Source organism: Hyperolius riggenbachi, chromosome 2, assembly GCF_040937935.1.
Source record: "Hyperolius riggenbachi isolate aHypRig1 chromosome 2, aHypRig1.pri, whole genome shotgun sequence".
NCBI lineage: Eukaryota > Metazoa > Chordata > Amphibia > Anura > Hyperoliidae > Hyperolius > Hyperolius riggenbachi.
In genome coordinates, this window is record NC_090647.1 from 319,924,444 (window position 1) to 319,952,422 (window position 27,979).

The 27,979-nt window shown below is 43.0% G+C and overlaps 1 protein-coding gene and 1 long non-coding RNA gene across 3 annotated transcripts in view; one reads left to right on the forward strand and one right to left on the reverse strand.

Annotated features, from left to right (window-relative positions):
* The window catches only part of LOC137544403 (uncharacterized), a 79,937-nt gene that overhangs the window by 41,232 nt on the left and 10,726 nt on the right, over window positions 1–27,979 (forward strand). The gene's annotated exons all lie outside the window — the stretch shown is intronic.
* The window catches only part of SLC30A2 (solute carrier family 30 member 2), a 67,408-nt gene continuing 55,433 nt past the window's right edge, over window positions 16,005–27,979 (reverse strand). Inside the window, exons 6-8 of one of the 2 annotated variants that reach the window (XM_068265470.1) lie at window positions 24,364–24,469; window positions 19,920–20,054; window positions 16,005–16,490 (exon numbers count right to left, since the gene is read on the reverse strand). In XM_068265470.1, the coding sequence (XP_068121571.1) occupies window positions 16,345–16,490; window positions 19,920–20,054; window positions 24,364–24,469 (387 nt within the window). In that variant the 3' untranslated portion in view covers window positions 16,005–16,344. The remainder of the gene's footprint in view (window positions 16,491–19,919; window positions 20,055–24,363; window positions 24,470–27,979) is intronic. The other variant, XM_068265471.1, reaches the window with a different exon arrangement.

Sequence of the window (27,979 nt, forward strand, 5' to 3'; positions counted from 1 at the left end):
TAAAAAATGACCGTTAAACAGATCATATAGTAGACACACACAGTGACATTTGAAAAGTGAAATTAAGTTTATTGGATTTACAGAAAGTGTGCAATAATTGTTTAAACAAAATTAGGCTGGTGCATAAATTTGGGCACACAAAAAAGAAATGAAATCAATATTTAATAGGTCCTCCTTTTGCAGAAATGACAGCCTCTAAACCAGGGGTCTCAAACTCGCGGCCCGCGGGCCATTTGCGGCCCTCGATACAATATTTTGTGGCCCTCGCCAGCAAAAGCTTCCTTAGGCCTCTTGCACACTGCAAGCAATTCCGATTCTGATTCCGCTTTTTAATCGGTTTTTACATCCGATTCAGATTCCGATTTGCAGTGTGCAGGGAGCAAACTGAAAATCGGAATCGGATGTAAAAACCGATTAAAAAGTGGAATCTGAATCAAAATCGCATGCAGTGTGCAAGAGGCCTTATAGTTCGCTTCAGTGCTCCCAATTAATCCGCCGCATCCCCGCCGCTAAACGAGGGCTGCAGAGCCCACAAATCGCCCAGGGGGCAATCCGCCGGCATTTCCTGGAAGGGGCAAAGCTTTCAGTTTCAGCTCTGCCCCTCCTGACGTCAATCGCCGCACGGATCGCCGCCTCTCCCCGCCCCTCTCTGTGAAGGAAGAGTGAGAGGGGCGGGCAGAGGCGGCGATGCACCGCGATTGTGAAATCCCTTATGCGGCCCAGCCTCATTCTGACTTTGCCTCCTGCGGCCCACCAGGTAAATTGAGTTTGAGACCCCTGCTCTAAACCCTTCCTGTAGGTTCCAATGAGAGTCTGGATTCTGGTTGAAGGTATTTTGGACCAATCCTCTTTACAAAACATCTCTAGTTCATTCAGGTTTGATGGCTTCCGAGCATGGACAGCTCTCTAACTCACACCACAGATTTTCAATTATATTCATGTCTGGGGACTGAGATTGCCATTCCAAAACGTTGTACTTGTTCCTCTGAATGCCTTGGTGGATTTTGAGCAGTGTTTAGGGTCGTTGTCTTAAAAGATCCAGCCCCGGCGCAGCTTCAGCTTTGTCACTGATTCCTGGACATTGGTCTCCAGAATCTGCTGATACTGAATGGAATTCATGCGTCCCTCAACTTTGACAAGATTCCCAGTCCCTGCTCTGGCCACACAGCATGATGGAACCACCACCATATTTTACTGTAGGTAGCAGGTGTTTTTCTTGGAATGCTGTGTTTTTCCTCCATGCGTAACGCCCCTTGTTATGCCCAAATAACTCAATTTTAGTTTCATCAGTTCACAGCATCTTATTCCAAAATGAAGCTGGCTTGTCCAAATGTGCTTTAGCATACCTCAAGTGGCTCTGTTTGTGCTGTGGGCGGAGAAAAGGCTTCCTCTTCATCACTCTCCCATACAGCATCTCCTTGTGTAAAGTACGCCAAATGGTTCAACAATGCATGACTCCATGTGCAGCAAGATGATGTTGTAGGCCTTTGGTGCTGGTCTGTGGGTTGACTGACTGTTCTCGCCATTCGTCGCTTCTTTTTATCCGAGATTGCTCTTGGTCTGCCACTTCGAGCCTTAACTTGATCTGAGCATGTGGTCTTCCATTTCCTCAATATGTTCCTAACTGTGGAAACGGACAGCTGCCATCTCTGAGACGGCTTACTGTATCTTTACCCTAAACCATGATGGTAAACAATCTTTGTCTTCAGGTCATTTGAGAGTTGTTTTGAGGCCCCCATGTTGCTACACTTCAGAGAAAATTAAAAGAGGAGGGAAACTTACAATTGACCCCCTTCAATAATGCTTCTCATAATTGGATTCACCTGTGTATGTAGGTCAGTGGTCACTGAGCTTACCGAGCCAATTTGAGTTCCAATAATTGGTTCTAAAGGTTTTGGAATCAATAAAATGACAACAGTGCCCAAATTTAACCACTTTACCCCCAGCGGTACGGATATCTCTGTCCCTTTTTCCATCCTTTCACCCCCAGGGACAGAGATATCCGAACCTCCCGTGCTCCCACCGCTGCACGCGCTCCCGCTCTTGTGCACGCCGCCGCCCGCTCGCCCGGAGATCAATGAACGGGAAAAACCATTCCCGTTCGTTGATCTAAGCCACCGCAATGATCAGCTGCTTCTATGAGAAGCAGCGATCATTGTGAGAAAAAAACAGGTTTCCCAGCCTCCTAACACTTCCTTCAAGCGACCTTCCTGTACGCTTGCAGGTCGCATAAACAAAACGTTACTGTGGCCATCTTGTGGCCAAATAGTAAAACTACACTCTAAAGCATTTTTCATACACAAATACGAGTTTTACACTAAAAATTAACTCATTACCTCCCACACTTACAAATTTTTTATTTTTTGTAATACATTTTTTTTTTACAATAAAAAAATACATAAATAGTTACTTTAGGGACTGAACTTTTTTCAAATATTTATGTCAAGAGGGTATAACACTGTTACTTTATAAACTATGGGCTTGTAATTAGGGATTGCTGCAAAACTGAAAAACAAGCACCTTTATTTCCAAATAAAATATTGGCGCCAAACATTGTGATAGGGAAGTAATTAATTAATAATTTAATTACAGTAGCATGCATTATTTAAAACTATAATGGCCGAAAACTGAAAAACAATGATTTTTTCCCCACATTTTTTCTTATTTTCCCATTAAAACACATTTAAAATAAAATAATTCTTGGCATAATGTCCCACCTAAAGAAAGCCTAATTGGTGGCGGAAAAAACAAGATATAGTTCATTTCATTGCGATAAGTAATGATAAAGTTATAGACGAATGAATGGAAGGAGCGCTGAAAGGTGAAAATTGCTCTGGTGCTCAAGGGGTAAAACCCCTCAGTGGTGAAGTGGTTAAGCACCTGCCTAATTTTATTTAAACAATTATTGTGCACGTTCTGTAAATCCAATATACTTTTTCACATTTCACTTCTCAATTATCACTGTGTGTGTCCCCTATATGATATATTTAGCTGTCATTTTTTTATCGTAACAACCAATGATTTATACAGGAAAATCATGACGATTAACAAGGTTGCCCAAACTTTTGCATCCCACTGTATATAATATGTATACTCATATAATATATATAATAAAATATTAATCTCATCACTATTACTGGACTGGAGCATTTGGGTAGCACCATAAATCCCTGCCCCTTTATAGCCAGGCATCTTACCAGGCTTCAGTTGTCTGAAGAGCTTGTGTCCATTGGTAGTGGGCACAATGGTTCGGGAGGGAGGGATTAACCACCTGACTTGGAGCTCGCCCAATGCTGAAAAACATACTGGTAGTTTGTTTTCATTTTTACTGTGTGTACTGTGGGAAGGGAGACATCCCACTTTCTCCTTACTGCTCATTATTTACTGTAACAAGCACGACCACTATAATTGAAAATAGAAATGGGTTGGACCCTACATGTATGTCAGGTCTCTCTGTTTGTTATGAAATCCTATATCTGGATGATGGGGCCAGTATGCATCCAGTGGGTAGCCCTGCGGTTGTTTTATCTTTAATTTTACCACTGTGACCATAATGAAATAAATAAATTCATGTGCACAAACATTTTTTTTCTTTAAGTAAAAACTCACCAGTACTGTATTGGTGAATGCCTGCTTCAGGCAGGTCTCAAGATAGTCTTAAAGACAGACAGCTGAACAACTGTTAGGGATCATGTGTACCCACTGAATTTATTTACGCACAATTTCATACATATGCGTTATTTTATGTGCATAATTAGGTACAAACCACTCAAAACACTTCTCATGGATGTTTTAATATTAGTGAATAAGCATATGAAAACAAATGTGCAAAATCCTAAAAAATGTGACAAGACATGAAACTATAAAGGGTTAGTGCAAAACTGGCATCACTTCCTTTGTACTATACTAGCAGCTTCGAACAATAAAATCTATTTGACAGAAAGTATTTAAAAAATATTTTAACCTAACTATGGTTTTGTGAGTCAGATACATTATCCTCTTACAGAAATGTTTCCTGTTGCACCTTTAAATGCTAGTATAACTAGTAAGCGTGACTGTGTTAATCACCCATGTAATCCTTCATGGTAACAGGCATTCCGTTTCCTATGAAGCTGCTCCCATTGTTACACTGTGACTAGATGGCAGCTGACAAGTTGTCAATCACTGGAGTTTTACAGAGGAATTTACTGAACATAACAATTATATTATCATTTTTATTATTCAGTAACCGTTCCAACTACAGTCATGAGAGAAAAAAAAAATACCCGCTTTTAATTCTAAGGTTTTATTCATTAGGACATAATAAAAAAAAAAATCATCTGGTCATTGGCAGGTTCTAAAATGATCCAAATCTAACCTTATGTAAAAAAGCACAACAGATACCACTGTGTCATTATTTATTTTAAAACATTTAGGCCAAAGGGAAAGAAACAGGTTTGGCCTATGATTCAGTAGGTTTTACCTTTGTCAACAATAACTAAAGGACATCCGAAGTGAGAAGCATATCGAAAACACACGTACACAAGCGCTCAAGGACCAGTTAACAGAATAAATGCTCTACAACCTGGTAGAGGGTGTAAGAAAAAACAGGAACTGAACATACACCAGGCAGTCCAAAGGACGATGGAGCGCTCTCCTGCTACTGTAATAGCTAACAAACAGATAAGTAATATGTGATCAAGCGCTCAAATCCATTCCTGTGTCAATAGAATTCAGTATGCTTCAAAGTGTCCCAAAAACTCTCAGAGGTAAATGCATAGGATAAGTCCATTTCACAGAGATTAGTAATACAGCAGACCGTCCCCCAATATGGAGAGACTCACCGGATGCAGCGCCCAAACAGGGCCCGACTTCACGTTAGGGGTATAGGCCACCCCTCAGCCTCTCCGGCAACTCAGCTGGGCTGGACTCCTTCCACATTCACCACGTTACCTCCAAATAGAAGAGACGTTTCACATAGTGTAAAGGTATCCGACGTTTATTAAAAAAATTGCATAAAGCAACAAGTACAAAAAAGATCTAGTGCGGTGTGGGACTAGGGTGTAGCGAGCAAAGTATGCCTGGCACGTGGCTTAATTGCCACAAAACACCCGGTACAGACCCGAGAGTGAAACACCGCCGCTAGTTCAAACAGGATGCGTATGCGGACCAATCACCGCGTCCGGTGATGTCAGACGCAACGCTGCTCCGTAGCTCCGCCCTACGCGTTTTGTCGCTATGGCAACTCATCAGGGGCTACGGAGCCGTGGAGACAGCATGTTTAAATAGCGTAAGTCGACCTGCGCATTAGGAATTGCTTGCCTGCCCAGTCCCAAGCGCCGCTTACATCTGAAGATTATGAGAATAACAGCCAACATGAATGAATTAAAAACAAGTTAATAAACAAGTTAATAAAACAAATCTTGAAAGAAATATATAAAAGGATGAATTGGGACAATATAGCAAAGTCCACTAGATGGCGATCATACAAATTCAATGATGAAATAAGCATCAATGCAAGCATATTAGAAAGGTCTACCTATACAAGCAATCTCGGTCCTCTAATTGAATCCGTCAAACTCAGACCTACCACTACCCTTAATCAAATACGAATGGTCAAGAAATATGGCAGATTAAACCACACACTCCACCGAGCGGAGGTGGGGGCAAGAATTTGGAGGACCGATAGTAAAACACACCCCTACAAAACCCACACGATTCAGGCATTATAAATAAAGCAGTTATGGTCTATATCAATATTAAGACGCCCAGGCTCCAGAACACCCATCTTATGTATCCACTGGGTTTCCAATTTTGACACATCATGGGTGCGATTACACCCCCTTCATTGCGTCTTGACCTTTTGAACCCCACACAACCTCAAGCTTTTAGAACAAGAGCCGTGATGGGTGGAGAAGTGCCTGGGGACGCTATGCTGTTGGAAGCCTTTGCCAATCTTATAAATGTGCACACCCCATCTCTTATGTAGTGCCCTAGTGGTCCTCCCGATATACTAAAGACCGCAACCACACCATAGTAAGTAAACTGCGTATGGTGTATTACAGGTTAGGAAGTCCCTGATCTTAAATATATTCCCATTGGAAAAAGATTTAACAGAGTTCGTTTTAAGTGTTAGACCCTCGTGACAAGTCCTACACGGGTAAAACCTGGCAGTCTGCCAGGGATTGTAAGGACCCGTGGTGGGTCAACGCAGCTCGGTGCCAGGTAGTCCTTAAGATTCCTAGCACGTCTGTAAATGGAAATGGGACAATCAGGAAGGTGGGTCCTAAGTACAGGATCCTGCTGTAAGGCTGCCATATGTATTTCCTTTTAAACAATACCAGTTGCCTGGCAGCCCTGCTGATCTATATGGCTGCAGTAGTGTCTGAGTAAAACCAGAAACAAGCATGCAGCTAATCTTGTCAGATCTGACAATAATGTCAGAAACACCTGATCTGCATGTTTTTTCAGGGGCTAGGGCTAAAAATATTAGAGACAGAGGATCAGCAGGGACGCCAGGCAACCGGTATTGCTTAAATGGAAATAAATACGGCAGCCTCCATATCCTTCTCACTTCAGTTGTCCTTTACAGTAATCATTTTCTGTATGACTTTATTAGTCTCTCACGTTATTTTGGCACACTTATTTACATTACGTGAGTTCATTATAGTGTGCAGGCATTCATTTATGCACAGCTCTATTATAGTCCAACCACAGCATTTTGATCAGGTTTAGGTGCAGACTTTGACTGGGCCACTGCAATACATATATGTAAGAATGGTGCCACTATAATTTGGTTTCTGAGAATAGCCGCTAGTAGAATATTGACAAGATTACTGATATTCTATTACAGGGCAATACGCAACGATAATATAATATCAGCCATTTTTACCTATATTTTACAAATGGTAAACCTAACCCTATTCTCACTTAACCTCCTTAGCGGTAACCCTGTGCTGGACACGGGGTAAGCCGCCGCAGAGTATATCTCAGCCCCTGGTGGGGCGATTTCTGTTCTGTAAAGTGCTGTACGCGCAGCTAGCACTTTGCGAGCCGCACATACAGCTTGATCGGTGCCGCCGCGCGGCGATCGGCCGCACACAGCGGTGGAATAGGGCCCCCGCCAGAGCCCTGCACAGCCCGGACCAATCATTCCCGGGCAGCGCAAAGGGCTGGATCGGATGCGCCTGACTCAGGACGTTGGCTGACGTCCATGACATCATTCCGATCGTAGCCATAGCGACAGGAGAAACCAAATAGGAGATTGCGTTCTATACGCAATCTCCTGTTTACTGTTGTTGCCGGCGGCGGTCGGACTAGAGGGACACATGCGCCCTCTAGTGGTGTTTCATGTAGCTACCACCCAGGTAGCTACATGAAACAAAAACAAAAAATTACAAAAAAAGTGCAATGCAGCCTCCTTGGCGGAAAAAATGAACCGCCAAGGAGGTTAAACACTCCCTCAAACGATGCCTAACCCTAACCGACCCCAACAAGGTTTTCACCTTTCCCTGGATAAACTGGGATATGTGCGAGTTCAAATCCTTCCTAAACTTGATAGAGACAGAATATAAAAGAGAAAGAGAAAGCTGTCGGCTAATAAGCCTTCTTCAGGAATGGAGTAATTCAGGAATGGAGTAAGAAAAAACTTACGGTACTTTTTTCTTACACCTGAAGTGAGGGATATGGAGGTTGTCATATGTATTTCCCTTTAAAGGAGAACTGTAGTGAGAGGTATATGGAGGCTGTCATATTTATTTCCTTTGAAACAATACCAGTTGCCTGGCAGCCCTGCTGATCCTGTGTCTCTTATACTTTTAGCCATAGACCCTACACAAGCAGCAGATCAAGTACTCTGACTGGTTTTACTGGATTAGTCATATGCTTGTTCCAGGGTTTTGACTCAGACACTACATATGCCAGAAGATCAACAGGGCTTCCAGGCAACTGGCATTGATTACAAGGAAATAAATATGGCAGCCTCCATATACCTCTCACCTCGGGTATCCTTTAAGCAATACCAGTTGCTTGGCTATACTGCTGATTCTCTAACTCCATAGCCATAGATCTTGAACAAGCATGCAGCAGATCAGGTTTTTCTGACAATTGTTTCAAATGTGACAAGATTATCTGTCATGGTCACGACGTGTTCCTTTTTGTGAACATCATTGCATTGTGGAATTGTGGAAAATAACGGTTTCCAACTGCCAAGCAACCAGTATCGCCCTCTATGCATATGTATCTCTAATATATATATATATATATATATATATATATATATATATATATATATATATATATATATATAAACTTTTAGCCTTTTACATTGCAGTAGGTGTGGTTATAGATAAAGGCAGTTGATGCTAATTTTTTTCTTGTCTGCCAGCAGTAAAGCTGATGACCAGCAGGCTCATTGTGCATCAATCAACATGAACAACTTACATTACAACTTACATTTATTGATCTCTTCTATTTTTAAACTTGCAATGCTTTGATTTATTTTGTTCCCCTAATATTGTGTCGTAAAGCTCCTCTTTAATTTATGTTTACAATTTGTAGTTTTATATACTGTAGAGGGTCAAAAAGTGTGCTTTTATCAGCTTAAACATTTGAAATAGCAGCCACAGTATGTGAGGTCAGAAATATTGAGCAGTTACCTGCCTAAATATTTGAAATAACAGCCACACTATGTGAGGTCTGAAGAACTGCCTAAACACTTGAAATAGGAGCCACAGTATATGTGCCATGAAAATTAAGCCATTTAACATGTTTTAAATGGCCTAATCTCTTAAATGGCATTTAGAAGATACATTTAAATGGCATAGTGCCATCTAGGAGTAAGCATCTGCTTCTCTTGCATTTGCATCCATTGGGAACCCAAGTGGTGTGGAAAGGGTGTGGAAGGAGTTGTAGTACAGCAAGAGCCAACAGCGTGAGAGGAGCAGCCTCATGGCAGTCAGCTAGAGAGGGAGCCCAGAGCAGAGCAACACTGCCACCAACTGCAACTGGTGGAAAGAGACAGCCATCTGGATATACTGGGGGGAGTATAGCTACCTATACTTGGTGGACACCTCTGGCTACTATGGATGACCACAGATATGCAAATACTTCTGAATTTATGCAAATGTATAACATTTTTATGCAAATACTGCATGTTTGTATAAAAATGTGCATAATTTCAAAGTAATTTGCATCTAATTGATCATCCCTACTGGCAACCTGCACGGGAGGGGGGGGGGGGGGAGGGGTCATCTCTTGCCATCTATTCTGGTTACCTACCAGGTCTACATCTGATTACCTATACTGTGGTGTCATCAAGCTACATGTATTGGTGGGGGAAGGCATCTTATACTGGGGTGGGGGTATGGCTACCTATACTGGGGGCACATCTGTCTACCTAATGCTGATATCTAGGTGCACATGGCTAATTAATTCCTTCATTAACTGGTTCATAGCTACTTATTTGCTGTATATAGGGGCACCTGGCATCTTAATATTGCTGTCTGGCAGACTCATCTGGCTACCTAATATGACGATTTGGAAGCAGATAAGGTCAGTTCACACACTAGTTTCAAGATGCAGTGTTTCTGTTTATTGCATTTGTCAGCACAAATATATATGTTTGCACTTTTCTGAAGAAGGGGACCTCTTATGGCCCCGAAACAATTGTCAAGTTTGTGCTGACAAATGCAATAAACAGAAACACTGCATTTTGAAACTGGTGTGCGGACCTGACCTTATCTGCTTCTGTTGACTAAGTGGTGACATGGCTTGGCACCTAGGCCTAGCACCCAACCAATGGGTAAGGTGTGCCACATCGAAAAATGAATGGACATTAATATGACGATCTGGGGAAGGGGTAATACATGCATTCCTTCCCCAGTGTGTCATATTCCAGAGTGTCTTATATTCCAAAAAATACAGTATTTTAGTTGGAGGCATATAGCTATTTGACTGTTGTATCTAGGGAGAACATGGCTTAATGGCTTAATTTATGTGTGTAGGGGGCGGGGGAAAAGTGGCTATTTTATTCTTAGGACAGCACATCTGTCTTATTTTGTGTGCATTATGCAACACAACAAAAAAAGTATGGCTAACGTGAGCGACTGCAAATGACGTGTAACTGAAATCTATGGGCTGTGCAGCTGTACGTGCTTTGCTACATGCTGCAAAACGTGCAAGATTCTGACCAGTGTGCTCAAAGCCTCCATGGAAAGAGGGTCCTTGTACAAATTGGCAGCCCTGTTCCCATGCCAATGTAGAAGCCACTTCCAAGTAAATTTATTCCAGGATTTTCAAGTAAGCTAGACTGGGCTTTGAACAAGGGTTTTATGAAAGTTTCACATAGACGACAGTACCACATGATCACCATAGCACACTTACACAATTTTTTGCCATTGACTTAAATTCTAAGCAGCCGAGGTATTGTGAAAAGCCCTGAATAGACACTAAATTTCATGTTGAAACATAAAACAATTGAAGGATTTTCAAAAGCATTGACATTTTCAAACAAATATTTCTTAGAGTCATCAAAGCCTGACATTGCCCTTGAACAAGTGGTAGACCTACAACGCCCTAAACATGCCTGAAATGATTTCCAGCCCTACCTGTTCGATGTTTTTAGAAACTGTTCTGTTGTAATTAGTCACATGTAGCACTAGATGGTGCTATCATTCTATGTGTTCGTGATATCAACTGTGTATGATGTGCTGTGAAAATATCTGTCTTTAAATTGTACCAGAGACTATTATAAAAGATTTATACATACCTGGGGCTTTCCCCAGCCCCCTCCGTATTGATCGCTCCCACAACATCTTCCTCTGCAGTCTCCTAGTCCTGATAGAAGCCCCATAAGTTTGGCGAGTCGAGGTCAAGCTAAGCACGCATCCCCCCCCTCCTCGCTCCTGCGACTAGTAGCGTTCAGCACCTGTGCAGCAGTACTGCGGCAGGGGGCACAGGAGGTTAACCCTGTCTGTTTCCATGAAAGCAGGAAGTAGATACACTACAGATTTATTGCAGGATTTGTATTAGCTGTAACAAAGTATTGTTTATAGGTTTATAGGTTATTATGCTGTTGCGTATTTTTTTTAGAGCAGAGAGGAAGTTCTTTGTTCAGGTCCGCTTAAAAGCAGTATTCCCCAACCCTATCCTCAAGGCCCACCAATAGTGCATATTTTGTAGAAAACCAGAGGTAGTTAATCAGCTCTTCTAATTGCCTCACCTGTGGGCGATTGTGGTTTCCTACAAAAACATGTACTGTTGGTGGGCCTTAACTACTTTCAGACCGAGCGAGTACGAATCTACGGCGGGCAGGGGGCGCTGCGGTCCTGACCGGACGTAAACTCTAGGTCCCATTGACTGCGCGCCCCAGCCCGTCCGCATCGCTCGGTCCGCTCTGCCTCCGCCGCAATGTGATGCCCTGCTGCCTCTATGATGGCAGAGCACTGTGAGCTGGGCAGGAGCCGTTTTCATTGGCTCCTGGCCCTATCATTCATGTAAGCCGTTCCCATTGGCTTACATGGAGTGACAGGGTCAGGAGCCAATGAAAGCGGCTCCTGACCGGCGCACAGCGCTCTGCCATCATAGCGACGGCAGAGAGTAGTGATGGGAATTCTGGCTCTTCTGAATCGGCTCCCATTAAAGAGCCGGCTCTTACGGCTCTCAAACGGCTCTTCATTGAATATCACTAGACACCACTCAGAATCGGAGTAAAAGCCCCACCCCCGTCTCCATGACAACTCCAGACTGCTTCTCTGACTGGTGCAATCCCTCCTGCTACTGCTCTGCTCCACCCGATACACAAGCTGCGAGAGGAGGACTACATCTCCCAGCATGCCTCAGCACCCTTTATTACAGACCAAAGCAGGGCTGTGTGGGACGGCTGAGGCATCGGCTCTTTTGAAACTGAGAACCGGCTCTTGTCGTTCGCAGCAAAGAGCCGGCTCTTAGAGCCGGCTCGTTCGCGAACGGCCCATCACTAGCAGAGAGAGCAGCCTGCAGCGGGGACAGAGCGGCGTGTCCAACGGGAGCGACGGTAACTTGCTTGTAAATTCGTCGGGAAGCAGCGGTTTGCTGGACCAGCACATTCTGGTCCTTAAGGGGGCAGAGGGTGCTGGTCCAGAAAGGGTTAAAGACAGGGCTGGGGAACTCTGTTTTAAAGGATGACGTCCCCTGCCAAAACAAAACTGCATTAAGATCTACCCTTGCACCTTGATGCAAACAAATGTGGCAGCAGCTCTATCCCTATGCAGACCCTCAGTGAAAGCTGTGGGGGCAGGAGGCAGCCATTATTCCCTATGGCTGTGCTATTCTATACATACTAGCTCCATAGTGACATACCAGCTCCATAGTGACATACCAGCTCCATAGTGACATACCAGCTCCATAGTGACATACCAGCTCCATAGTGATAGAGTGGCCACCACATTTGTTTTAAGTGAAGGACTGCAGGAAGCAGTGGTAATTTCTGCATTTATGGCAGAGTTCCATTGATGCATACTCACCTCCAATTTTGATTGGCCAATAATACCACTCCCAAGTAGTATGAGGGCCAACAGACTTTAAATACTAACAGATAGTGTAGGTAAGCTCTCGTGCTACATGGAAGTGGTAAAATTAGCCAGTCATTGGCTAATCAAAATTAGAGGTGTGTATACAACCTTTAAGTCTGGGCACTTTTATTGATATGTGCTCTTATAATTAAAAGGAAACCTAAAGTGAGAGAAACATGGAAGCTGCAATCTTTACTGCTTTTTCAAAAATCCTAACTGACAGGTGGTGCACCCGCCGGGCACAATTGGCTATGAAGTACGCAATCCGGTGAAGTCAGTACTCCCTTTGGCTCACATCTAGTGCCAGGCTTTCTCTTTACCATATCGTTCATACCCGCACTTGTTAGATAGACAGGCACGACCCGATAAGAGTCAAATCGGAGCAGGGCAGCAGCCATGCTCAGACACGACATGACATGGTCCTCTGCCACTGGGCAACACCACCACGTTAGCACTTCACACACACACGTGGTGTTACAATCCACTGCAGTTCAGCTGCATTTAAAAAGCACCAAAATTGAAATGGTGGAGTGCGGATAAAACGCTGAACTGCTAGGCAAGTGCGCAGGTCACATACACAAAGTAACAAAAATAAGTTAAAGAACTTCCAAGTTATTGATGATTTTGAAACTGAATTTGGTATCCATTAGACCTTTCTTGTCCTGCCATGGTCTGCCGTTCAGCTGCGATCAGACCCGGTAACTGCTTCAGTCAAATCCAGTCCGGGTCTTCAGGAGACCCAGACTGATGCGACTGAAGCAATTACCAGGCTGATTGTGGCTGAACGGCAGACCACGGGAGGACGGCGAGGGGCTCACACGTTTGTGGGGCAGGAGGAGGCCCCGGGTATATATAAATTCTTTGTGTTTTAAGATCTCTGGCTTCCTTTAATGCAAACAACCCCAGTAATTCAACACAAGCTAACCAGATTACAGCTTTGGACACATCATGGAGAAGAAGCTACATTGTGGTAGGATTGAATAGATATTTTTCTGGTCTTCTTTGCTGTTTCCTTGTGCAGTCAAATGGATGAGAGCAGCACCATCTGGTACTTAAGGTTCTGTATCCCTGCAAACTTGCCCTTGTTTTTAAAATGTGTGTGTTTTTTTACTATGAATTTTTTGCCCTGCAAACTTGCCCTTGTTTTTAAATGTGTGTGGGTTTTTTTTACTATGAATTTTTTGCAATCAATAAAAATTATCTTCTATTAAGAAATACACGTTATACCAATTATTTACAATTAATTTATGCTCTTTATTAAACTGCTTTTGGACCACGGCAATTGAACTCTCCGTCTTGTTATCCTTGCCACGGTGCGAAGATTTCAGTTAACGCACTGCACGCTCCCACCGCTCTGCCACCGCTGCAGCCCACTTGCCCTGCTGTCAGCACGACTGCAGAGCTCCGTGAGTCGGTCAGGAGACAATTGCTCACAGTGGCGAGTGCGACAGGCATGACGTTGTTGAACCCCGTTTTGTTTTTACCAAAAAGTATCTGGTCCTTAAAAGGCCAGAGACTTCGGGTACGTGAGTGGCTAAACCGCAGCGACGTTTCAGAGGTACACACTGCAGCTCCTATCTCAAGCTTGTTAACCTGTATATTAAATACAGTCTGACATACACGTATTTATACAAACATGGTTCATAAACCACCAACAGAATCACCTCATAGAATTATTTTATTTGTGGCTTGTGAGGGGTTTCCATGTCATACTGCATTTAATATACAGATTGACAAGGTTGAGAAAAGAGCTGCATTATATAGCTCTGAAACATTGCTGCCGTTTGTCAATGTCATGTAAAATAAAGAGCTACAGAATAAATACTAGATAAAGCAAAGTAAAGGGGAGGAAGACAGAGCCCAATAAGGTGTAGTATGTTATGGTACGAGAAGTTCTAGAACGTTTGAGTAAGAGATACACACAAGTATTGGTTAGCACAAAGGCAACCACTGAAGGAGCAGGTGGGGATCACAACCCTGTCCCCACTCAGGTTGAAAGTCACTTTTTGTGACTGGAAAGATTTCGGAGATACACCCCTCCACCAAGGGTGGACAACAGATAATAATGAATGTAACAGAGGCGCCAATCAGAATAAAATACGTTAAAAACTGTTTAAAAGGGAGGTAGTGGTGTACTTACCTCCAGGTAGTTGGACACTCAATGTTATTATTCAAGGTAGATAACTGCACTGCGATGTGTTTTGCGGGCATATTCGCTTCCTCAGGCTAAGTTAGTGGAGCATCTCTTTATCCAAACAAATGAGCTTGGTGCCTTTGGACTTTTTAGCATATTTTATTCTGATCGGCGCCTTTGTTATAAAATACTAGATGGTGCCGCTCTCATCCAACTGACTACGTATTGGTCAGTGGTACCAAATGAACGACCTGGCAGATCAAAGAAAACCTTGAATACTTCATGCTGGTACAGTGTCTCTCTCTCATCATGCAGTGGCAGTAAGATAGCAACTATATCTGGCAGCTTACAGTCCTGCCTACTCTAGAGATACAATGATAGTGTGTGTGTGTGTGTGGGGGGGGGGGAACATTTTAATTATTGATTAGTTCTTTAAAAATATATTACAAGTTTTGAATCAGGCACCCAGATTCTAAACTGCTTGCTTTTACTGATGGCTAACAGTATAATACTGTACTAAAAACGTATTGGTGAATGAGGTTTTGAAAGTGACCTTGCACTTTGAAAGGACAGGTAAGATGCCAATTACATCAGCTCACCATGGGTGGCCAGGCTGTCTGCAGGTGCTCATTAATGGTTCCAACTTTCTGAACTATCTCCCTCCAATTTGATCGTTTAGAAACGATCATTTGAGCGCAGCAACGGAGGGGAAAATGATAAGCAATCAGATCAGACTAAAATAATGGTTCTAAAATTTGGATTGACTGAATGAATGATACCAGAAGATTTGAGTGCAAATTTATTTAAGTGGTACCACAAATGGTTGTCCTGCCTGGTGCTCTGGTGGACGGACCATTGTGCACCTCATATAAGAAGGGGGGGGGGGGGGGGGGGGGGGGCTGGGAACTCTAGTTTTCTAAAGACATTTAAAAAGCACTTCTGAGGATATTGATATGGTTTTTAAAACCCCTTATTTCAAAATGCTAAAACACAATTATCCTGCTTATGTCTGACATACATTCATAATCCACTTAGCTGCACTTCAAGCAGTGAGGTAGATATATGAATTTTCCATTGAATTCAAATAGTACATTTTAACGATGTAATATTGTGCACTGCTAAAACACTTATCTCGCTTATGTCTGACATCCGCACATAATCCACTCAGCCGAGCTTAAAGCAGTGAGGTAGATATATGAATTTTCCATTGAATTAAAATAGCAAATTTTAAAGCAGTAATATTGTGCATGGAATAAATCCAAAGCTGTGCAATCTGTTCCATTTTATCCTAAAATTCTATTTGTTGCTGTAAAACTGGAATCAAAATCTGCAGCTTGATATATACAATAAAACGTTTTATTATTTTTTTTATTTTTCTGTTTAACATAAGTAGTCTATTTTTTTCACTCTGTATAGATGTGCAACAATTTGCAAATTGTAGAAAAGACAAATCACTCTGACCAAAGATGGCACCTCACGAGGGACCTTCCAGAGTAAACCAGAGTAATGACAGATCAGATGACACATACGGTATCCCAAGCAGGTGCATTCTGTCCATAGCAGCAACCCTCAGACATGGCTCCCCAACAGATTCAGATCCTTTAATCTGCTTCACAGTGGTCACCTAGAGAGGTAGTCTTTAGCTTCACATTTAAGTATGTAATAAAAGAAATAAAATTCTTAGTCTGTTGGATCCTGGCACTCCTCACAATCTCTCATATCCTCTGAATAATTTTCTATCTGGATGGTTGTTGTGTGAAAATGAAATTTACTCTGCAATCGAGAACTGGCTTCTTTCAGTACCATCTGGGAGTCGGCATCTTCATCTAAAGTGAGGGAACAGAACAAGAAAAAAAAAAAATCAGCTACAAAAACAACAGTTGCCCTAATCAGTGATGTATTAACAAAACCATTTAGAAGCCATCTACCCAACATCTTGTTTACATTGCAGATTTTCTTACAACTCCTCCTTCTGGTCGTGGTTACCATTAATAGCAGGGGTCTCAAACTCGCGGCCCGCGGGCCATTTGCGGCCCGCGATACAATATTTTGTGGCCCCAGGGCCCCAGAGCTTGTAGGGGCCACCAGTGTCTACAAGAGGAAAAAAAAAATTTCAAATCGGCCTTATAGTTTTTGAGAAAATGGATTTTAAAGTTGCAAAGGAAAAAAATACACATTTAAAAACCCGCCGACTTTAATGGTTAATAGCAAATCCACCTTAAATGCTAGAAACCCTAAATTTGCAGGATATGTTAAGGAGATCATTAGGAATAAGAGGAAAAAACAATTTTTCAAAAAGACCTTATAGTTTTTGAGAAAATCGATTTTAAAGTTTCGAAGGAAAATAGTATACTTTTAAATGCGGTAAATGTCACTTTTAGTAGCAAACCTAACGGTAGTGTAATTTTACATGTATCAAAAGAAAGAGCAATACATTTCCAGACAGGGTTTCCAGGGGGTCCATACGCAGCCGCAGCGCTTTGGCCAGGGATCGCTATACAGCCGCAATATGGCTGTATGAAGATTCCTGGCATTTTTTCCTATTTTCCCATTTTTATTTTTTTTATGTTTAGAGTGTGGGAATTTTTTTTAAAAAAATTATGTGGGGTCCCCCCTCCTGAAACTTTTTAACCCCTTGTCCCCCATGCAGGCTGGGGTAGGTTTATTTTGCTCTGGGGCCCCATTGTTGCTTAAACCGGCCCTGCCTGCCGGCAAAAGCAAAAGAGACACGGAAGCAAACTATATTTGCCCATTTTACCTTATAGTTCGCTTCAGTGCTCCCAAGTAATCCGCCGCATCCCCGCCGCTAAACAAGGGCTGCAGACCCCCAAATCCCCCGCGCAAACATCTACGACTGCGCTGAGGGGCAGAGCTTCCAGCTGTAGCTCTGCCCCTCCTGACGTCAATCGCCGAATGGATCGCCGCCTCTCCCCCGCCCCTCTCTGTGAAGGAAGAGTGAGAGGGGCGGGCAGAGGCGGCGATCCGCCGCGATTGACGTCAGGAGGGGCAGAGCTGAAGCTGAAAGCTCTGCCCCTTCCAGGAAATGCCGGCGGATTGCCCCCCGGGGCGATTTGGGGGCTCTGCAGCCCTCGTTTTGCGGCGGGGACACGTGAACTCCCTTATGCGGCCCAACCTCATCCTGACTTTGCCTCCTGCGGCCCCCGGGTAAATTGAGTTTGAGACCCCTGATTAATAGGAAAATGTCATGGCCCAGTCTGAGACCTCATCAAACCAGATCTTTCAGGCCCCTTTCACACTAGCACTGAAAACCAGTGTTACATTACCCTTTCTTACCACAAGGTGTTTCAAGTGCAATGAAGGTCAAAGGAATCTTGTACAGTTATTGTGATACAATGAAAGCATCCGATCTGGTGCAAAGTCTGCAGGGCATTACTGCATGATCCATGCCTACTACACGGATTATACAGCAATGAATTTCAATGGGCAACATAGCGAGTGTGCATGACCAAGGCACACTGTGACACGGCACACATTGATGGGAATCCCAGTGAAGTACTTCCTGCCCAGCAGTGAGTACACCACTAGCCCGGGAAGGTGTGGGGCAGGTGTGGTGCTATGCAAATGACCGTCAATGCACGGTGGCGCAGAGTTTAAAGAAAGCCGATTTTCTGTGGTGCGATGGGGCAGGAGCATCGCACCGCACACATCAAGTGTAAAACCGGCTTCAATGTCCTTTAATGTCTTTTGTGGCACAGTAAGGTCTCATTCACACTAAATGTGTAGCCATGCACATTTCGGCATAGGCATATAGATTTCTATATGCAAGATCAGAAGTGCATAGACTGTACTGTTTCACAGTCACAGTATTGCACTGCGCAGGAGTGCATTGCGATATTGCACTGCTACCCGCATTTTAGGACAAAATACACTGCTGACCTATTCACTGTTTTGGACAACATTGGCTATCAGTGTTTCATAATGTAAAGGACACCTAAGGATAAGAAGGCAGTAGGAAAAGGGAAGAAGACATTAGAAGGTACAAAGACTAAAGCATGAAGTAGATGAGGTATTAACAGGTGGGCAGCACTGAGTAATATGGCATTATGAAATATATAAAGTTCTGTATAGGAGGCACAGACAGAGGACTGAAGCATTGTAAGATGTGAGATATACAGAAGACTGAAGTATATTGGAGACATGGAGTACACCGATGCAATGAAAAGTTACATAGTTAAGTTCAGCTGTTCAAAAAGTCTGGCTATTTGATGGAGACTGTGGGTTGTATCAAGCCAGTGCTGGAACGAACTTGTCTAGCACCTAAGGTAGAGATAAAAGTAAAGAAAGAAGGAAATCCTGGTGCTATGCATCATATACTACCAAACTAAATATAAGATAAAGTCCACAGAAATGTGGTCTACGTGCATGCATCATCTACTGTCACCCTATAGGAGCTAGGAATACTACAGGAAATTTGTAGCTCAAATTAAAGATTGAGACCGGTACGTTAAAGGACTTACGAGGCCAAGAACTGAGAAAAAAAATTAAAAAAGTTAGCTACCTGCGTCAGCTTGTAAGTGCCGTCCGCGCCATTTCGCCGGGTCTCCGCCGCTCAATAGCCCCCCGAACGGTCCCCGACCGCGCGGCCCGGGTCGGGCTCTCCAGCCTGTACAAAGATGGCGGCCGGAGCTGGCCGCGGCTGCGCAGTACACATAGCTGCGAGTGCGGCTGCGCAGCTCTAAGGCCAACTACCCAATCCAAGTAACAGGCTGTTTCCTGTAGCGTGGATCGGGGGGTTGGCCTTAGAGCTTCGCAGCCGCACTCGCGGGTATGCGGACTGCACAGCCGCGGCCAGCTCCAGCCGCCATTTTTGTACAGGCTGGAGAGCCCGACCCGGGCCGCGCGGTCGGGGACCGCTCGGGGGGCTATTGAGCGGTGGGGACCCGGTGGAACGGCACGGAGGGCGCGGACGGAGTCCTCCGTGCCTTACAAGCTGACGCAGGTAGCTAACTTTTTTTTTTTTCTCTATTCTTGGCCTCGTAAGTCCTTTAAAGGGAGATGAGACCACACACCAACTCCCTTTTTTACTAGCAGCAGGGAAACTAAAATCTAACTGCTCAGCACTGGACTTACAGTAATTCCAGTACCATAAAAAGAAGGACATCTAATCAAAATCCAATTACTTATTCAGTAAAGCAGTGCCTGGAGTGAAGCTGAAGGTAGAGTAACCACAGCAATCAATCCAAACCCATCTTGACTGAGAAACATGTTAGAAATGTGCAAATCTCACCACTTACTTATAGCTATGTGAACAGAAAGTACAGGCTGGGATACTGTCAGAGCCCAAATGTGCAGGCTATGCAGAGCCTTCACTCCATTTATAGAGAGGATGGTATCTTTTACCAAGTTGAAGTCCACACCTTTGGGAGTGCCTAAATTAAAAATTCCAAAGGAAAAACAGTTTGTGATAAAAATGTAATTCTTAGCAGGATCCAAAATACATATATCGTATACAGTGGTTTGCAAAAGTATTCGGCCCCCTTGAAGTTTTCCACATTTTGTCATATTACTGCCACAAACATGAATCAATTTTATTGGAATTCCACGTGAAAGACCAAAACAAAGTGGTGTACACGTGAGAAGTGGAACGAAAATCATACATGATTATTATTATTATTATTTATTGTATTTATAAAGCGCCAACATATTACGCAGCGCTGGACATTAATTTAGGTTACAGACAATATTTAGGGGTGACAAACAGCAATATGACAATACAGGAATACAAGAAAACACACAGTACAAGGTAATGCTTAGTCAGTCACTGGATGGGAGCATGGAGATTAGTAAAGTTAGGTTCACTCAAATGCATAGCATGGGTGCACAGTAATGGAGGTGCATGATCAGGTAGGACACAAAAGGAGGAGGACCCTGCCCATAGGCTTACAATCTAGAGGCAGAGGTAGGGACAAGAGAGGTAGGGGACCAGAGTTCAGCTGTGGGTTTAGAGCAATTGTGAGGGGTGGTAAGCCAGAGTGAAAAGGTGAGTTTTGAGGGCCTTCTTGAAGGTGTTGAAGGAGGAGGCTGCCATAATGGGTGGAGGTAGGAAGTTCCATAGTATTGGAGCGGCTCTTGAGAAGTCTTGGAGGCGTGCATGGGACTGGGTGATGCGGGGGACGGTCAGGCGAAGTTCATTGGAGGAGCGGAGTGAGCGGCTTGGTGTGTATCTCTGAGTAAGATCAGAGATGTAGGTTGGACAGGTTTTGTGGACGGATTTGTAGGTCAGACACAATATCTTGAATCCGATTCTGGACTAGATAGGAAGCCAGTGGAGGGATTCACGGAGGGGAGCCGCCCTGGTGGAGTGATGGGAGGAGTGTATAATTCTGGCTGCCGCATTCATGATGGACTGCAGTGGGGCTATTCGGGTCATAGGGAGACCAGACAGAGGGGAATTGCAGTAGTCGAGGCGAGAAATTATGAGGGCATGGATGAGAAGTTTGGTGGTGGCAGAGGTCAGAAAAGGGCGAATCTTACAGATGTTACGAAGGTGGAAGTTGCAGGACTTTGTGAGGCTTTGGATGTGGGGAGTGAAGGAGTGATTCCAAACATTTTTTACAAATAAATAACTGCAAAGTGGGGTGTGCGTAATTATTGTCTGAGTGCAGCCAGTTGCCCATAGACATTGACTGATGAGTGCTAATGACTTAATAGAGGGAACCTGTGTGTAATCTAATGTCAGTACATAGCAAGGAAATGAACAGCGCTACTTAAAAACAGGCAAGTGCCTACCTGCAAAAGAGTGCAAGCCCCACTTGTGGGATATAATACACACCGAGCATACACATGACCTGTCTACCACTGGAGGAGGATGTTAGTTTCCTGTAACAGCTTGCATGCAACCTATTAAGTACTCGTCCCTCCCACTGTGAAGAAGTCGATCCTCCATGGGAGGGGCCTAACACTAACTAAATCCTAACCTATGTATATGCATAGCCTGGGTGCGGCTAATAAAATAAAATCGAAAATTGAAAATTGCGCAAAAGGTGGATCAGCGCAACACCAGGCCGCCTCCGAATGGCCTCCAATCAGAGGTGCGCTGAGCCCCCCCAGAAGCCACAAACGCACCTTGAACCCAAACAGAATCTCTGCATATACACCAAAAGCATGGCTGTTAAGTGTCAGTACAAATACAGCTGCTCTGTGACGGCCTCAGAGGTTGTCTAAGAGAATATTGGGAGCAATACCACTATGAAGTCCAAAGAACACACCAGACAGGTCAGGGATAAAGTTAGTGAGAAATTTAAAGGGGAACTGAAGTAAGAGGTATACGGAGACTGCCATATTTATTTCCTTTTAATCAATACCAGTTGCCTGGCAGCCCTGCTGGTCTATTTCTCTGCAGTAGTATCTGAATAACACCAGAAACAAGAATGCAGCTAGTCTTGTCAGATCTGACTTTAAAGTCTGAAACACCTGATCTGCTGCATGCTTGTTCAGGGGCTATTGCTAATAGTATTAGAGGCAGAGGATCAGCAGGGCTGCCAGGCAACTGGTATTACTTTAAAGGAAATAAACATGGCAGCCTCCATAAACCTCTCTCTTCAGTTCCCCTTTAAAGCAGGCTTAGGTTACAAAAATATTTCCAAAGCCTTGAACATCCAACGGAGCACTGTTCAAGCGATCATTCAGAAATGGAAGGAGTATGGCACAACTGTCAACCTACCAAGACAAGGCCGTCCACCTAAACTCACAGGCCGAACAAGGGGAGCGCTGATCAGAAATGCAGTCAAGAGGCCCATGGTGACTCTGGACGAGCTGCAGAGATCTACAGCTCAGGTGGGAGAGACTGTCCATAGGACAACTATTAGTTGTGCACTGCACAAAGTTGGCCTTTATGGAAGAGTGGCAAAAAAGGAAAGCCATTGTTAACAGAAAAGCATAAAAAGTCCTGTTTGCAGTTTGCCACAAGCCATGTAGGGGTGGGGGTGGTGTGGGGGGTCGAAGCAAACATGTGGAAGAAAGTGTTTCTAGTTAGATGAGAGCAAAATTGAACTTTTTGGCCGTTTAACTTTTTGGCCAAAATGCTATGTGTGGTGGAAAAATAAAAGCTGCATATCACTCTGAACACACCATCCCCACTGTCAAATATGGTATTGGCAGCATCATGCTCTGGGGGTGCTTTTCTTCAGCAGGGACAGTGAGGCTGGTTAGAGTTGATGAGAAGATGGATGGAGCCAAATGCAGTCTACGCTGTAAAGAAGATTTATCAAGTGCTTCACATAGGTGTAGTCAATTAGCTGCCAGAGGTAAATTTCAGTCCAAAGTAGAACTGCAATAACTGTACAAGTATTCCTCAGCGCTGTTATCACCCCAATCCTGTTGTTCCAGCCTGCAGCCACCCAGTGCTCAACAAGGGTATACAGTGTCCACCACCATAGGACAAACAATATGCCAGGCTTAGTGGGATTTTGTAGTAAGGAGTTAAAATTTTATTCCACAATTTGCAAAGTTAAAAACAAAGCAACTTACATTGTAGGTCCATGCACACTGGACCCAACTGCATACATATCGCTCATAAGGTATCTGCACTGAACCAAATCAAAGTGCACCTTAACACAAATCTTTATGTGTTAAGGTGCACTTTGATTTGGTTCAGTGCAGATACCATATGAGCAGTTGGGTCCAGTGTGCATGGACCCACAAAGTAAGTTGCTTTGTTTTTAACTTTGCAAATTGTGGAATAAAATGTTAACCCCTTACTACAAAATCCCACTAAGCCTGGCATATTGTTTGTCCTATGGTGGTGGACACTGTATACCCTTGTTGAGCACTGGGTGGCTGCAGGCTGAAACAACAGCGCTGAGGAATACTTGTACGGAGCCAAATACAGGGCAATCTTGGAAGAAAACCTCTTGGAGTCTGCAAAAGACTTGAGACTGGGGCGGAGGTTCACCTTCCAGCAGGACAACGACCCTAAACATAAAGCCAGGGCAACAATGGAATGGTTTAAAACAAAACATATCCGTGTGTTAGAATGGCCCAGTTAAAGTCCAGATCTAAATCTAATCAAAAATCTGTGGCAAGATCTGAAAACTGCTGTTCACAAACGCTGTCCATCTAATCTGACTGCGCTGGAGCTGTTTTGCAAAGAATGGGCAAGGATTTCAGGCTCTAGATGTGCAAAGCTTGTAGAAACATTCCCTAAAAGACTGGCAGCTGTAATTGCAGCAAAAGGTGGTTCTACAAAGTATTGACTCAGGGGGCTGAATAATTACGCACACCCCACTTTGCATTTTTTTTTTAAATGTTTGGAATCATGTATGATTTTCGTTCCACTTCTGACGTGTACACCACTTTGTATTGGTCTTTCACATGGAATTCCAACAAAATTGCTTCATGTTTGTGGCAGTAATATGAAAAAATGTGGAAAACTTCAAGGGGGCTGAATACTTTTGCAAACCACTGTATACTAGAGGATAAGCAGAGCTTTTGAGACCAAAAAAGTGTCCCAAAAGTAAGGCTCTCAGCTTATACTCAAGTCATAAGCACAGAGTACTGTGTACAGAGTACCCCCCTACCCAAACCACTATACTTCCTACCCTCTGCTTATACTTGAGTCAATCATTTCCCCTTTTTAGTGTAAAAGTTGGGGGGTGGGGGGTCAGCTTATACTCAGGCCGACATATTCAATTATATACGGTGATCTTACTTTCATTCTATTTGTAAAATACCACTTACCCTCCATCAGCACTAGAAGAACATCTCTGAGAATGGTCAAGGTTGTTGCCAAAACAAGCACAGAAAACAGGAATGTGCAGATCGGGTCAATGATTTTATATTCAGGCTGAAACAAAAACAAAAAAGGTTAAAATAAAAGCCGTATATGCACAGGATATATAGGTACAGGTAGTCCCTGGTTAACAAATGAGATCGTGACTGTAGGTTTGTTCTTAACCAGAATCTGTCCACAAGTCAAAATACTGTGTCATCTCTGTCCACTGTACCTCCTCTATGCCCACCTGTGCCAGCTCTGTTCCTCTGTGCCTTCAGTGCCCCCCTTTGTGCCACATCTGCCTCCCCATTGTGTCACCTCTGTCCCCCTGTGCTCTCAGTGTACTGCAGCAAAATGTTGTTTTAATCAATTTTCTCAAATACTAGAGGGAGTTTTCGAAAAAAATAATGTTTTTAACTAATTCCCACAGAATCAAATTTCACATTTTCAGGCTATTCATATCGTCGAGTTGTTTGCAAGTCAGGTGTTTGTAGGTTGAAGACTACCTGTACTACAATTTCTGTATAATTTTAGGGATGCTGTACTTCTGTAGTATCGAGGATGTGGCAAAGCATTCAACTTTTCACAGATTACAAAAAGAAGAATGGCACACAATACACACTGGAGAATAACAACCCCAGCCTAGCAGAGGAACTTAACAACTTCTTTGCTAGATTTGAAAAAGACATTAACCCAGCCTCCAGTCAACTTTGGGCCCACTACAGACTCACAGCCTTTAATCCTTCATATACATGACGTGCGGCAGGCATTCACAAATATTTAAAGGGAGGGAGGGAAAGAAAGCCCATAACAACAGTACCACTCAAGAATAAGCAAAAATTTATTGATACATAATTACAATATTTATTAGGACATTTGTTGAATATTCAAATAGATAAAAACACTAAAAACAGACCACATGTTTCCATAAACAGCCGCAAAAAAATCCTGCCAAATGAATGGTGTATCCATACACATATATATATATACAATAGCGTACATAGACCACTGAATCACATATGTGTGTAGGTCTATTGATAATGAATAAATAAATAAATAGATGAATATACCTTTGTGGGCATCAATAAGAGCCCATCAATGGTTGAACCCGGGTTCAGTAAAGTGCAAAGTGAAAAAGCTTGTAGTACAAAGAAAAAAAATCACATAAATGACATATACCATAAAGTGCAATACAATGTAAAATACAGGTGCAAAATAGCAAAATGGCTGCAAAAACAGTTGAACAATTATATATCTTGGAGCAGCCTATGTGAAAGTGCATAAGAGGATGTGCGCAAGGAAGATACTTAGCCCAGGGAGCAATGGAGGAAAAGACCAGGCAGTGCGGCTGAAGATGGACAGAAGGATCCCCTCAGGACATTCCCAGCAGCTCCGCGGGCGTCACCCCGCTTTGAAAGGAGGAGAGGACCTGTGAGGTGTGCAACGCCAGATCGGCGTTTAAATGCTACTGGAGGGCGGGCAACAGCCCAGGAGCCGTCGTGCGCCAGGTTCTCCTTTATATGTGCATTTGCTTGTTGATTATACATGGTTTGTACTAACATGTTGTGTCTTTATATGCAGACTGCTCAGTTTTGTCATATGTTCATCGTGATTTCCTTTATTTATGGACTCTTTTGTGACTTCGTTGTGTCAGTCTTTTTGATGCATGGACCCTTAAAGACTTTTCCTGGAACCAGGAGGGACTTTTACAGACTGTTGTATATGGTTGTCCTTCAACTAATGGAGTTTTGGAACTTGGATCTCTGACTCTGCCTTTATTTGGACATGGACCCTTTTAGGATGGAATATATCCATGGATTTCTCCTGTGCTTGAATTGTGGCCCTCAAACTCTTTTGAAATCTAACTTTGTTTGCTATGTTGCTCCCTTGGATGCATTTGTGGACCTTTGGCTGTTTCTGAAATTTGGCACTAACATGCAGATATATGTATTTCAGAGACAGGATGTGGCCCTTATACCTTTAAATTTAAACTACTATTGTAATATATGGATATTGCACATGCTAATATATGTATATGTATTGCTGGTATATATTGGTTTGTAGTTAGGGGCCTCCTTTATCTTTATCTCTTGTTCTCTTTTTCCTCCCCCTGGTGGTTACTGCGGGCGCGCGCTGCTTATTTATCTTCTGCTGCGACTACTCACCTATTGGTTCTTCTCTATGCGCTCCAGCGTGGTGCTCACTTCCTGGTTTCCTGGTCTTCCTCTTATGCGCTGTACACATTGCTTCCGCCTTCGTGACGTCACGTCCGCCTGGCGAACGACTGCTCCTGGGCTGTTGCCCGCCCTCCAGTAGCATTTAAACGCCGATCTGGCGTTGCACACCTCACAGGTCCTCTCCTCCTTTCAAAGCGGGGTGACGCCCGCGGAGCTGCTGGGAATGTCCTGAGGGGATCCTTCTGTCCATCTTCAACCGCACTGCCTGGTCTTTTCCTCCATTGCTCCCTGGGCTAAGTATCTTCCTTGCGCACATCCTCTTATGCACTTTCACATAGGCTGCTCCAAGATATATAATTGTTCAACTGTTTTTGCAGCCATTTTGCTATTTTGCACCTGTATTTTACATTGTATTGCACTTTATGGTATATGTCATTTATGTGATTTTTTCTTTGTACTACAAGCTTTTTCACTTTGCACTTTACTGAACCCGGGTTCAACCATTGATGGGCTCTTATTGATGCCCACAAAGGTATATTAATCTATTTATTTATTTATTCATTATCAATAGACCTACACACATATGTGATTCAGTGGTCTATGTACGCTATTGTATATATATATATATATATATATATATATATATATATATATATATATATATATATATATATATATATATATATATATATATGTATGTATATGTATATGTATATGTATATGTATATGTATATGTATATGTATATGTATATGTATATGTATATGTATATGTATATGTATATGTATATGTATATGTATATGTATATGTATATATATATATATATATATATATATATATATATATATATATATATATATATATATATATATATATATATATATATATATATATATATATATATATATGTGTGTGTGTGTATGGATACACCATTCATTTGGCAGGATTTTTTGCGGCTGTTTATGGAAACATGTGGTCTGTTTTTAGTGTTTTTATCTATTTGAATATTCAACAAATGTCCTAATAAATATTGTAATTATGTATCAATAAATTTTTGCTTATTCTTGAGTGGTGCTGTTGTTATGGGCTTTCTTTCCCTCCCTCCCTTTAAATATTATCTTTTTGGGCCCTAGCACACTCATTAATATATATTGCTTAGTGTTGCGGACATTATCCTTCTAGGCATTCACAAATATCAACACCAGGAAAGCTGCAGGTCCTGATGGTGTGCAAGGACATGTGCCCTTTAGGCCTGTGCTGGTCAACTAGCGGAAGTGTTTACACAAATATTCAACCTCTCTGTTCTTGGGTGTAGTCCCCTCATGCCTTAAATCCACAACCATTGTGCCAGTCCCAAAAAATTCCAGGATAACCTGTCTTAACAATTACCGACCAGTTGCTCTAACC